A 14,396-nucleotide genomic window follows, 5' to 3' on the forward strand; every position below is an offset into this window, starting at 1 on the left:
AAACCCTGTGATCTTAGTCCCAGTTTTATCCCTACCCCTCACCCCCACCCCGTCCCAGAGGCCAGATCAGGCCCCCCCCTGGCTGCAGAGACCCTGGACACGATGGAAGGATGCGAATGCACTTTTAAACCAGCAAAGTTTATTCATATATAACAATGGTACAAAGTCAATCCTTGGCTTGCAAAATAGGTGTGCTTCATATTTACAATAAGTACACAATAATATATTATCATACCAAAACAAAATCAATCCAAATAAAAAAAACCAAGAAAACAAGTTAAATACCTCCATTTTCTTACAATTTTCACAAGACTTTTTGAATATAAAATAACAAAGACAGACAGCAATTCTTATCATCATCGTCACTAATCATTATTATTATTATTATCTTACAGGAGTCCAGTGTCTACAAAGGTTTTTTGTACAAGGTGTGGATACTTGTTTCCTACTGGGGAGCGGGGGGCGGGGGGCGGCGGGGGGGTACATTGATCCCTCTGCACATACAGTAAAAGATGTCTTGTTTGGTGGACGGAAAGACGCGAGCCAGAAAAAGAAACGGTAAGACAGAGAAACAGATGGAGGCTGGGCTGTGGGATCATGAAGGAAGAATAAAACACAAGAAGGAAGGATAAAACACAAGAAGGAGGAATAAAACACAAGAAGGAAGAATAAAACACAAGAAGGAAGAATAAAACACAAGAAGGAAGAATGAAACAAAGGATCTCCAGCATCGACAAAAAGACGTTGAGATGCTTGAAGACGTGCCCTCATGGACGCACCAGTGCAACTAAAAACAAAGCAGCCAAGCAGGAAGTAAAAAGGCGGAAACAGGAGGAGAATGAAATGAGAATGAAAAGCTTGAGCGTAAACTGAGGCAAACATTTCCATTCCTTGACGAGGGGAAGAAGGCATTCAGGTCTGGTTTCTGTGAAAGCAACGTGAGGTATGACGAGGATACAATACTTAGGCGCCGAGCTTGGGAAGACACTGTCGTTGAAAAGTGGGAGTCGCCAAAAAAAAACCCCACCCAGAAGGGTGGTCTGTCCAGAGACGGGTCAAACCGCGGACCCTGCTGCTATGCTATGAGACCGCTATGAAGGTGGTGCTCTTCAGGGTTCTAGATGTTGGGGTTGGGGGTGGGATTACAACTTGTCTTGTTGTTAAAGCTGGGGTCAGGCTTACAGTTGGGGACAGGGTTCTGGTGAGGTCAAGGTTTTGTTTGCTGCTAGGGCTGGGGTTAGGGTGCTGCTAGGGCTGGGGTTAGGGTGCTGCTAGGGCCGGGGTTAGGGTTGATGTTGGTGTTGAGGCTGGAGTCGGTGATGGTGTAAGCCTGGGTTTGGTGTTTCTGGTGTTGGGTTCAGCACTAGGGATGGGGCTGGCATCAAGGTAAGGTTTATGCAGGTGGAGGGTTGGAGTTTGGCTGGGATTTAATGTTGAGTTTGGAGGTACTTGGAGGTAGGAATAGGGTTTTCCATGATGTCCTGTTTTTGCAAAGCGCATTTGTCTTCCAGAAGTATTTTGTTACCTCCCATTTTGGCAGTAAGAAGTCCTCCCAACTCCAGAAGTCCTGAAGAACACTGAAGAAGAACTGCAGTTTAGGACATTAAACCCAGAGGTGAATCTGATTCCGGCGTTATTCTCGGACAATATAGTACTGGAATGCTGAGAAGACAAAATCCACAAACTGATTGGAAGCTCGCTGTCATGCGACTGTCCATGTCTGGTTTCGTACCGTGGCGTCACCTCTGCGTGCTCGACTCTCCACTTGTAAAGCATAAACCGATTTTGGCACTCGGTCGACCAAGACATCGGTGGCGGTCCCATCGAACACTGCGACTGGCTGACTCGACGTGTTGGCACTTGGATCGATCGCTTGGCTGACGGATGGATGGTGAACGCATGTGCTTGCAGAAGAAGCAAAAGGATGCGATAAAACTGAGGATTTTGGTGGTCCAGGGAAGTGCTTTGGAGGTCTGGGAAGCTCTTGGCGAGCTCCGCAAAACGTCCCGGAGGTTCTCTACATTCACTTCATCGACGCTGCTACATTAACAGGCGGCCTCGTCAGGGTTCGCCGAGTGGACTGGTCGATGTCTCCTTGCTTGCTCGCCGCCTCCGTCCCTTTCCTTTCATCTTTTGTCCTGCTTCCATTCGAAGGAGAGCACCAGAATCCTTGGGAATCCTTGGGAATCCTTGGGAATCCTTGGGAATCCTTGGGAATCCTTGGGAATCCTTGAGAATCCTTGGGAATCCTTGGGAATCCTCGGTGCTTGCGAATCAAAGGTCAAAAATAAAAGTACAAAAATAAAATCTGAATGCAGCAGTCCAGCGTGAGATCTCCTCAACGTTTGTCCCACACGCACACACACTATTGTCCCGAGAAACAACATCAATAAATAAATAAGTCCTTCCATGCTGACGCGCCATCCTCGTTTAGAACCTCAGGGGTCATGTGCCACGATGGACGGCTTTCGGGACGCCAACTAACGCGATCCCGTATTGCAAGATCTGGAAAGGATCCGCAGCAGTCCCTGCCCTCGCACACCCGCCCTCAACTCTCCAGGGACATGGCACCGATGAGCTGCTCCACCTTGTAGGCCAGACGCTGTTTCCTGGCGTGGTCGTCCTGCTCCAAGGCCGCCGTGATCTGGGGAGCAACAACACAATGAAGTCATGAACGCTGTCAGCTGTTTGCCTTTGTCTCTGCCGTGGAGGAATATTTGTCTATCAGCCGCTGGCGTTTGATCTCTGGGGCCTGTCGTGTAACCGTGACAGTTGGTCCAGGTTCAAACGTGGGCTTCAGACGAGCGCCGTGTTTGGTTCTCTCGTCTCTCTTCCTGCCTGTCAGGAGGAATCTACGTCAGCCGGCTTACAGACTGAGCCAAGGGTGGAAGAACAGAGCAGGTGAGGATGAACGCTGGCCTTCATCGTGTGATCAAAGCTGATGCGTTTCCTCACCGACAGGGGGGGCCGTTAAGGAACCCTCCATCTCTTTTCTATGCCGCTTATCCTCACTGGGATGGGGCTATGCTGGAGCCTATCCCAGCTGTCTTTGGGTAAGAGGCGGGGTCCACCCTGGACTGGTGGCCGGGTCTGTGTGGCCTACATGCTAACCACTGGTCCAACGTGCGACTGTTAGGGAGCCATCTTTGGTCATTTGGTTGGCCATCACCTCCCAACAAGCAGCAAATCAAATATTTTAAAAGGAATCATGATATCACACAAAAATATGTCACTCAATAATTCACCTCAATAATTACAACCACATTTTACAAAAATGAGTAAAACATTCATCATAAATATTTTAATACTTTTAAAATGTATTTTCATTTATTCTAATATTATAGATCTAATCTTAACACACATATTGTCCTGTATTCAATCATTACATTATTATAATAATAATTACATTAATTATTATTTACTATTCATTTATTTACTATTTATTCCCTGGAATGGATATAATAATAATAATAAAATAAAAAATTAAAATAAAATAATAATAATAATACATACATACTTTATGAATATGAAAATAATTATCCATGGTGTTTATTGTCCCAAAGGAAAAAAATCATTAAAAATTTAGCATATTGTATTTTATTTAAATAGATAAGAAACCATTAATAATAAATACATATTTTTATAAATGTTATTGTTCAGATTTGCTTTGTATTGTGCTCATATATTAATACATGCATTTTATTCAAGAGGATGATATAATAATAATAAAAATAAACTATACGTATATATTATATTCATACATGCAGGGAAACATCAAATGTAATAATTGATATATTCCTTGATAATATTTTTGAAACCAAGGAAACTGTCTGGTTCAATGTATTTATCCATAATATTGTGTTCAAAGAGCATTCTCCACCTAAAGCAAATGGATTTCACCTTCAAATCGAAACAGCAACCCCCCCACACCCCCATCATTCCCCATTACCACCCCCAAGTCTCTAAAGTCTCTAAAGTCTCTAAAGTCTCTAAAGTCGCCTAGGTCGCCTAAATCCTAAAGCCACAGAGTCCTACTGGCATCAGCCATCCAGGGAGACCAGCACCCACCTCCTCGCTGTACTTGCTGATGTAGGAGTAGATCTCGTTGAGAGCGCTCAGCATGTTGAACTCGCTGGAGTGCAGCCTGGCCTGCTCCGCCAAGTAGGCGTTCATGTCCTGGTCGCTGATGGCCGGCAGCCGGTTGATGTCGGCGTAGTACCTGAGGGACAGTGGGGACTGCCTTGTCATTGCATCACTCACTCGAAATGATCTTTGGGAAGCGTTACGATGTCGCTCCCAGTCGCACAATGCAAAAGACGCAAAGATGCATCACATTGGACGTGAGTAAAGCATGAAAGTGTGTCCAGATTGCAGGACAATACGGGCTCCGTCTGGGCATCGAATGGACCCAAAATGGTTCCCAGGGTAAAAAGTGTGGGCATTCACTGGTGCCGACCAAGTGAATGTGGCTCCCGGAGCCAGAATGAAGAACGGATGTTCTCCTATGACGTCTTACCTCTCCACCCAGCTCTTGTAGTTGGGGATGTCTTTAGCGTAGAGCAGCTTATTGGACGGCGAGTCTTTGCCCAGGCGGTGCTCCGAAGTGGAGCAAGAATCCATGAATGTCTGAGCGACCACAGACAGGCAGGCGTCCGTGATGCTGCTCTTGTGGATGTCAAACACAAACTGAGGGTTCTTGATCACGTTCACCCAGAAACGCAGCGGAAGGCTGGAGACACAGAGAATGAGGACGGACCAGGCTCAGCCAGAATATTCATATTCCCAGAGACAACACCAGACCAGTTTGAACGCTCGGCCTCTTACCAGTTGCTCTTCCACGTGTGACGTACGTCGGTGTCGTGAATGCCGTGTTTGTCGGCCTGCTCGTCCAGGAAGTCGAACATGTACTTGATGGCCAGCGGCAGCGTGCTGCCTCGGTGGACGGTGCTGAACAACGTCTCAAACAGGTCATCCACAAATTTCTGGAGCGTTCCCTGAGCAGAGAGGAAGAACACGCAGTCTCGGTCACAACACCACCCATGATTTTTTGGCCGTGCGTTTTCCGGCGTTCCCCAGATCTTTGAGGTTTTTCTCGTTGTGGCGAACGTAGTCGTACCTTGGTGGCGAGCAGCCTGGTCAGGTAGATCTCAGAGACCATCTTGCTGCCTCGGTCTCCTTCCTTCTGGTCTCCGTGCTCGTGGTTCTTGACCAAGTGCCACACCTTTACGCCGCTCTCAAGGTCGGGCGTGATCATGGGGGCGCGGGACCGGAGGCTATCTGGACTGCCGGTGTAGCGGAAGGAAGAATCTAAGGCCAAAAAAAAAAGAATCTATCTTAGCCGATTTCAGGGATTGTTTCGCTTCGCTTTGTCAGAGCACGGACAAGGCAGGGAATGTCAGAGAACCTCCAACTGTTGCGTCTTTCATGAACCAGGAAGTAGCCCTCCAAGTCAGAAATGGAATGGTTCAGAAGTACAAGATTCAAGTACAAGATTACAAGTACAAGTACAAAAGTACAAGATTTTTGTTTGGATTTGATCTTAGTGACGTTAGCATTCTTACTGACATAGTCGTACATGGTGACTAGCTTAAAAGGCTAACATTATCACTCCTTCTCCAAAACCACAGTAATGCACCCAAAGGCCTCCCTCGTCCCTCAGCGCATCAACTCCGCTGTCACACCGACGCCCGCTCGCTCCTCAGCGCTAACACGCAGCTAATTAGCCAGCATCTCCCGGCACTGGTCGGGGTCCCCTGGAGGACGGGGGCAGATCTGAGGATCTCGGATGAGGGAGATCTCTCTCACATGGCTTCATAGGCGCATATCAGCTACTAAATCCTGTTTTCCTTCAGATGTTCCTTTTACACTTGGGAGAAGGAAAAATGATACAATGCAAAAGAGCAATTTGAAATATGACCTCCTTTTTGTACCTTTTATAGAAAGGTTGACTTCTTTTTAATTACCTTACTGTTACTACTATTTTTTATTTTTTTATGGAGTGACAGTTTTGACACAAGAATGGATTATTTTATTCGCATTACAAAGGATTTTCATAAAACTGCAAATTTGTGGTCCAAAAAATTTATAAAAAAGTCTAATTAAATATTAATTCAATTAAATAATTGTTTCAGTTAATTAATATTTTTTAAATTAAATTATTTTAAAGTAATTATTTTTTAAATTAATTAATTTGTATTATTCCTCCCACATTCGAAAAACATGCTAGGTTAATTGGTGACTCCAAATTGTCCATAGGTATGAATGTGGGTGGGAATGGTTGTTTGTCTATATGTGCCCTGTGATTGCCTTGGCCATCTCTGTGTGGAGTTTCTCATGTCTCATGTTCTCCCCGTGCATGTGTGGGTTTTCTCCAGGTACTCCGGTTTCCTCCCTCATTCCAAAAACATGCTAGGTTAATTGGCCACTCCAAATTAATTAATTAAAAAGAGGTGGAAAATGATTGAATGAATGAATAATTTGTATTAATAAAAGTAAATTACATTACAATTTAAAGGAAATACATAACAATAAATAGAACTAAATCATAAAAATAAGATGTTTGGTTAAAAATATTTAAAAAAATTATAAATCAAATGAAAAAAATTAATCAAACATGAATTTAAAAGCAAAAATAATTGTAATTGCAAAAAAAACTACTAGTACTCAGCTGGGATAGGCTCCAGCACCCCCGCGACCCTTGAGAGGATAAGCGGCAGAAAATTAATGAATGAATGAAAAAAATGTACTAATACATACATTTTTAAAAGCAAAAATAATTGTAATTACAAAAAAAAAACCTACTAGTACTAAATAATATAACAATAAAATGAATATGATGGAATGGAATAAAACTAAAATAAAACTAAAAAATAATAAAATAGGCTACTTTTTTCCGCATTCTCATTCACCCTATGTTGGTAATATCGTGGATTCGCGCACTTTCACGATTCAGCATTTTAGTATGTATGTTCTGTATGCTAGAGACTGAGCCAAGGGTGTGTTAAGCCATGCAGAGATCCGTGTCCTGCTAAAAGTGTCACTGAGCGGACGAAGCTGATCGCTGACTTACCGTATCGGCTGATGGAGGAGCGCGATATGCTGGCTGAAGGCGGGATGTTGTAGGACGACGTCTGTTTGGGCACCAGCGCCACCACGCAGCGATCCGACACCTGACGGACGGAACACAAACATCACCAACGTGCTCTGAGGCCCCCCCCCACGTGGCTCATGCAGTTTATCCAGTTAACATTTGATTATTTCACTTCAGACTTGTAATAGACTGCAAGGGGGGTCATCATTTAATAATACCCTCTGATGTCTTTATGAATAAGTAATGCTGCACATGTACAAGCAGACATTACATAAGAGACAGGGAATAATCCAAACATACTCCCTGCTGTCATGTCCGCTCACGACTTGGGACCACTTCCCAAGCAGGAGACGGGCCAAGGGAAGACATCGCCTTTTTCATTTCAGCGTTAAAATCCATCGCATTCCAAACGATGGCCCAAATTCTTACAGATTCCCTATGAAGTCATTCAGTACCAGATACGTACTTAGAAGGTTTTCAGGAACCAAAAGGTCTGATCCCAACTATTTATTTACATTTTTGTGCGCAAAAGGCAAAAGGACGTGATGACGCAACGACGCAACTATACACTCAGGGACTTTTCACTTCTTTTAAGCCATAAAATAAATTTTGAGCCATAAAAGCGGCCACATGGTGGCAGAAATGCTTTGATAGGAGCTCGGCAGGGATCACGAGGGCGGAAAAATCACACAACAGGAAGGAGGAAGGCAGTGGAGCCTGCAGAAGGTTACGTTTTGTTGGACAACAAGCTCTCTGGCTCTCAAAGAAGGCAGTCGCATCTTTTTCCTCTCCTCTCCTCCCTTAGGATCTTCTCTGCTTTGCTTCCTACGTCTCGTTGAGTCCCCTCTCATACTTTTAAGATCCTCTCCAAAACCTAAATCAGGGAATTGATCAACTGGTCTCTCCACGCAAACGACAAGCTCAGGTTTGGGGGAACCTGTCTGTCCTGATGGGTTTGATGGACAGTTGGGGAAGTAGAAGGTCAGTAGAAGGTCACATGCCCGGCCATTCTTTCCGTGGAGGACATGGAAGATGTCTACCTCTTGGGAACCATGCTAACATGTCTGTTGCTGATTGGATTGGGCAATGCCTCGGTGTATTGTCATGGCCACAGAAGTCCATCAGCAGCGGTAGTGGGGTCCGTAAGCGAGTCACTATATTACAAGACTCAGCTGTAGGAAAACTGCTGTCATGGTGTAGGTCCAGGGGAACAATGACAAAAGTTGTACACATGCCATATATACGCCATATATACGTAGTATGTCGTACGTCATCATTGTTGTCATTCATCCTCATCATCAGCAAAGAGCTACTGCGGGGAGAAGACAGGCGCGTATTTAAGAAGGCTCATCTGGCACCGCGGTGGTTGGTGGAAAAAAAAAGGTAGTGACGTCACACGCCGACGGGATCCTGAGAACCGGCGTTTGAGCTACGAGGGCCAAATCTGTCAAGCGACCATCTGATGGGATTTCCTTTTCCCTTCTTTCATGCTTGAGCTTTTGGACTTTACGCAAGGTTGCGACCCAGGGATTAACGCCAGGTGGATGCACGTCCGTGAGTGGAACTGCGGCTTTCACCTCCGTCTTGAGGACTAACTTTGACTCTTAGGGGAACTTTGGGACACTTTCGGGGTGGGGGTTAAACATTCGGGATGAAGTTGGTGATTCATGGTTGTCTTTGTTGGCCGGTGGGAAGTTTAGTAAGTTTGTTAGGTTGGGAGGGGATGCTATGCGGGTTTGTTTGGAGTCATTAAACTGACGTTGTGGAGGCAAACGAGCATTTTCGACAGTGTTTCCTTTTTCTTACAGCTGATATCCGCTCCCCCCGCGACCTTCTTGTTTGCGTTGTAGCCTCGTTACGTCTATAGGAGGGCGCGATCATTACAATATCGCAGAATTCGTAAGATGGAGGCAGCCGATGGACTTGGCCCACAGCTGCCCGTCATGACTGATATTGTGGGTAAAGTTGTTCCCACTCTGACGGTGATATGAATCACAACAAGGAAGCCATCTTGAAGATTTCGGCTTTGCAAAGGCAGTTGGATCGATTGGGAGACCAGAATGGACCGGGATAACCTGGTCTATTGACACATGGCTACTCGCTAACCGAGGGCATGTTGTGACAAGTTCTCCCAAGAGTTTGCTGCAGAAGGACGCTAGTTTTGTGTTCATGTTGTGTAAAAATGTGTTTACTTGTGCAAATGTATGGCAAGGTTTTTTTTTTTTAACAGTTCCACACTGTGCTCCTTCGTTTTAGGAGTTTAGTTTGGAATTGCATTTTTTCCCCTCCCCTCTCCTCTTGTTGTTCCCCTTTCTCCCCCTCCTTCGACGGCCAATCATCCTGTGCCGTCCACCCCCTTGTCCCACTGCATCACATGTTGTATACATGCTTGTACTTCTGTATAAGTGACAAGATCAATAAAGATTAATCTCATGGTTCGATTCCAAATGTTCATTCATTCATTCATTTTCTACCACTTATCCTAACAAGGGTAAGCGAGGGGTGCTGGAGCCTATCCCAGCTGTCTTGGGGCGAGAGGTGGGGTCCACCCTGGACTGGTGGCCAGCCAATCACAGGGCACATATAGACAAACAACCATTCACACTCACATTCATACCTATGGACAATTTGGAGTGGCCAATTAACCTAGCATGTTTTTGGAATGGGGGAGGAAACCAGAGTAAAACCCACGCATGAAAACTCCACACAGAGATGGCCGAGGGTGGGATTGAATTTGCGTCTCCTGTAAATAGTTCAATAGCTCCACTTCACATAGGAGCTTTGTAAAAATAAAAAAGCAGGCTTCACTACACATCTTAAAATAGTATAGTAGGGCATTTATATGACACATGGGAGCTCTAAGTTTGATCATTCTGTTTTCGTCAGCGAATGTGCTAACCTATCACGATGTGTCTATTCAAATGTGAATGCAATGTTAGCACTGTAGCATTACATAGCTAGCTGGTGTTGCTAACCTGTCCAGACTCTACGTTGTTGTATGTGATGAATATGAAATAGTATATACCGTCTGTTACGTTGGAGTAACAGCATTAAGTGCAGCATTACGGTGTACTGATGGCGTACTTTTAAACCGTCTCAGTTCCAATCCAAAAAGGCTTTATTTCATCTTCCAATAGACGGGAAGGTAAAGGAAGGTGAAAGGTCACATGTTCACTGGGGGGTGCGGGATTAGCATCATGATCTGAGGGCCAGGTCCAAGAAAGGTGGATCTCCACTCTGAGGGGGACAGGGTAAGTCCGAGGATGAGGCAGGGAAGACGTCCACCGGGTCTAATGGAAGGCGTTATCTCAGGCGTCCCCCATTGCGTCTTATCACAGCAGCCCACTATCGCGCCCACACTGGATTATCCCTGAAGGACGCCGGCGAGCTCGCCTTCAATCATTTCCTCTTTATCGCGAGGAGCCATCTCTGCCGCTCGCTGCCTCTGTGCCGGAGAAGCCTAACAGCTCAGCCGACGGAAGCTAATGGCGTGGGAGGTCCAACGCTGTTGGTTTATTAGAGCGGGCCGAGAGGATCGGAGGGCGGTTCCCCAGGCTGCTTGTGTATTTTGTTTAACTCTGAGCCTCATATCATGGAAATAAAGTCAAAATATTGTGGGAATAATTCCACATAAACAAAATGTACAAAAAGAAAGTTAAAATAGCTGGAAAATTAAAAATAATAAAAACATCAGCTGAAATGGAAAAAAAAAACTACCAGAATTTTTGTCAAAATACTAAAAAAATAAATAGTTGCAGTTTTACAAATATAACATTGTAATATTATGGGAAAAAGTTGGAATTTTATGAGGATAGCGTCACAATTTCGTTACAGTGACAATAAAGGACTATTCTATTTAATATGATGAGACAAAAAGATGTTGTTTTAGTCGCATATTTAAAATGACAACAATAGCAGAAACTGAAAAAATATGATGGAAATGAATTCCAAATATTACGGCAAAAACATCAGAATCTTACAGAAAGAAAATTCACCCAAATAAATCTGTGGAAAATGAAAAAGCCAATAACAGCAGAGACTGAAAAAAACAGCTATGATCTCCAAAGAAGTCCAGATATGAAGAGAAAAAAGCCATCATGTGACATAAATGAATAAACGTCTAATATTATGAGGCAAAATCCTGTCATTTAAGTAGTGTAGAGTTGAAACATCACGTCCTAACAGAGGTTCAGGAAAAAGTGTCAATATTATGGGCGGGAATACAGACCTAATATTACAAAAAGAGATTATATAATATTTGAGATATTCGCTAAATAAATCAACGAAAAAAAAAGATGATACTGCTAAAATGCACATGTGACAGCTGAGATGGAGCTGAGTTGTGTCTTATATATAAATATAAGAGATAAAAATAAATACATATAAATATATCTCCCTTCTGAGCAGAGGTAGAAAATATCCACTTATGAATGCGGCTGCTGTTCCCGAGTACCAGCAGGTGGAACCTGCGTAGCACACGTGCTTGTCTAAGGCGGCCATCTCAATGCAAATATATGCATTAGCGCTTTCACTGTGAAGGTGTGCAGAAGCAGGTTATGTAAACCAACAGCCTGTGGGGTTGGGGGGGGTTTAACGGGATGCTGTGATATGAATTTTAATAGGTCGGACCGTGCAGCGGCGGAGTATTAGCAAACACTCCAACCGGAGTCTGCATCCCCCAAATGTGCCTTTCAAGTATTTTATTATTTGGTGTACAACTTCGCTCACGATGCGGGCGTGAGCGGCTGGCGAGCCCGGGCAATAAGTGAAATAAAAAGTCGACAATAACACAGGGGCCCTTACGGCTTGGAGGCAATAACGCTGGCGGGCTTCATTCAGGATGAATGCTCAGCAGGGAGCCATGCGGGGCAGGATGAAGAACGCTCGTTTAAAAAGCCAAACAACAGCAGCGTTTTGCTATTCAGACGTTTGATGATGTCTGGAGTAGCATCAGCTCAACATTTGTGACGCTACGCTAGTATGCTACTCTTTCTAAGTGACAAGTGGTGGGGATCGTGGAGTAAGACGCGTATAGACTATATACTATATACATAGACTATATACATATAGACTATTTGTTATGTTTCATCAGGCTCTCCCTTTATTGATCATCTGTTCAGGATATCAATATTGTATCACTCACAGTACAGTACAGTATCAATACATCATCAATCGCCAGCCGTCCTGGGATGACAACGACCACATTTAGCCGACCGTATTCCCAACCAATCCATGAAGGGACTCACCTGGTAGTGCAGCAGCGTGTTAAGTCTCTTCCAGTCGTTTTCTATCTTGGTGGTGATGTCTTCGTCCTGCAGCACCACACGGGCCAAACGTCCTTGGCGCCACTCTGACATGAGAATAAACACAACTCAACTTCCTGGTTCACCGACACTGGGAGATGAACCACGGCGTGCGGGCATGAACGTCAACGTACCGAGGTCCATGTCCACGGCACGGGGGCGCTGCGAGTAGGGCATGTTCTTGTAGACGGCGTCCAGGATCTTCTCTTTCACTTGGGTGATGGTGTCGCAGTTGAGCACTTTCACCGGAATCTCCGGACTGTTTTCGTTGTCCGGGTTCACGCAGTTTAGGATCTGCAGCATCAAAGAGGAAAAATGGAGTCCCATCAGATGAGCAACCTTCGTCTTCTCTGGAGGTTGACTCATGACGGTATCTGTCCAGCGTTGAGGGGACCACGTGTGATGTTTTCTTCTTCTCTGGCGTGCGTTGGTAAGTCATATATCAGTTATGGAGCCAAGCATTCAGTGGAGTGGAAAAGTCTTTCTGGATTTCTTCTGGATTTCTTATTGGTTTGCATGTTCGTCCCACTTTCATCTTCCTGATCATCAACAGATGCAATATTGGTGTGACAACACAACCCAATGCAAAATGTTCAATCATTGCGATCTATCAGTGTGGAAAAGGTTAGAAAGCCATCTCTAAAGCTTTGGGACTCCAGCCATCCACAGTGAGAGCCATTATCCACAAATGGCCAAAACATGGAACTGTGGTGAATAATAATAATAAATAATAATAATAAATAGTAATATTATTATGAGTAATAACAATAAATAATAATATTATTATGAGTAATAATAATCATAATAATAATAATAATAAGTCAAGATACTCAAAGACACTTTAGAGTGAGATAGAAAGCAGATTAAAATACAACATACAACAACTAAAAGCATGCATTTTGTGTCGTACTGTACACGAGGGTCACAGGGGTGCTGGAGCCTATCCCAGCTGTCTCGCGGCGAGAGGCGGGGTACACCCTGGACTGGTGGCCAGCCAATCACAGGGCACATATAGACAAACAACCATTCACACTCACATTCATACCTATGGACAATTTGGAGTGGCCAATTAACCTAGCATGTTTTTGGAATGGGGGAGGAAACCGGAGTACCCGGAGAAAACCCACGCATGCACGGGGAGAACATGCAAACTCCACACAGAGATGGCAGAGGGTGGAATCAAACTCAGGTGTCCTAGCTGTGAGGCCTGTGCGCTAACCACTCGGCCGTTTTTAAGCGCGTATTTCCCATATTTGCTGTCAAACTGGAGGTGAGTGTGTGATTGTTCCGGCAGTGTGAAGGTAGCATGAAGGTTGGCGAGCAGCGTCCAGACTGCCGGCTTCGTGGTTATTAGCGGCGACGGCGGCTGGAGAAACCACTTCCGCTCTCGCCGCCCGTCCCCAAAATCAAATTTCACACCTTGGGTAGAAACAGCAATTTCCAGCTCTGTCGGGGCATTAGTAGATAATGAGGCGCATTTCCAGACGGCGCAATCACAGCGTCATCGTGTCACATGGTGTGTGTGTGTGTGTGTGTGGGGTCCACTCTCGTCCAACGTGAAGCTGGTGGGATGGTAAAGAAATAACACAGCTATGTCTGTCAAATGAATTCCCCCCCATGGGGATGAATGAGGTACTTCAATGGCGCCCCCGCTGGTAGAAATGTTCCCTGCAATGACACCACGTCAACAAGCGTTTTTCGGTGCGTACCAGCGTTTTGTACTCGATCTGCTGTCGTATGAGCTTGTCCTCGCTCAGGGAGTAGCGTGCCTCCCCGGTGATGGCGTCGATGGGTCCTTTCTCCATCTGCTGCTTGATGGCGCAGTACAGCATGAACAGGGGCTCGCCGGCGCACTCCTGCCAACGCACACAAGGGGGCGCGTCAGAGCCAGCCTTCATTCGGTTTGAAGCGCAAACAGGCCTTTTGGCGACAGTGAATCACGTCGTGTGATGCAAAACAAACCTCATTCATAAACCATGAAGACGTTTCATTTTTAAGGGGAT

General features: G+C 45.0%; 1 protein-coding gene across 4 annotated transcripts in view; it reads right to left on the minus strand.

The window, feature by feature from the left end:
• Positions 1-119: 119 nt before the first annotated feature.
• The window catches only part of LOC131104841 (plexin-A2-like), a 178,669-nt gene continuing 164,392 nt past the window's right edge, over positions 120-14,396 (minus strand). For all 4 annotated transcript variants that reach the window (XM_058052407.1, XM_058052404.1, XM_058052405.1 and 1 more), the window contains exons 24-32: positions 14,103-14,249; positions 12,528-12,687; positions 12,337-12,440; positions 7,070-7,169; positions 5,117-5,307; positions 4,825-4,994; positions 4,517-4,729; positions 4,069-4,219; positions 120-2,644 (exon numbers count right to left, since the gene is read on the minus strand). In XM_058052407.1, the coding sequence (XP_057908390.1) occupies positions 2,549-2,644; positions 4,069-4,219; positions 4,517-4,729; positions 4,825-4,994; positions 5,117-5,307; positions 7,070-7,169; positions 12,337-12,440; positions 12,528-12,687; positions 14,103-14,249 (1,332 nt within the window). In that variant the 3' untranslated portion in view covers positions 120-2,548. The remainder of the gene's footprint in view (positions 2,645-4,068; positions 4,220-4,516; positions 4,730-4,824; positions 4,995-5,116; positions 5,308-7,069; positions 7,170-12,336; positions 12,441-12,527; positions 12,688-14,102; positions 14,250-14,396) is intronic.

The sequence above is a fragment of the Doryrhamphus excisus genome, chromosome 16 (assembly GCF_030265055.1).
Source record: "Doryrhamphus excisus isolate RoL2022-K1 chromosome 16, RoL_Dexc_1.0, whole genome shotgun sequence".
Taxonomy (NCBI): Eukaryota; Metazoa; Chordata; class Actinopteri; order Syngnathiformes; family Syngnathidae; genus Doryrhamphus; species Doryrhamphus excisus.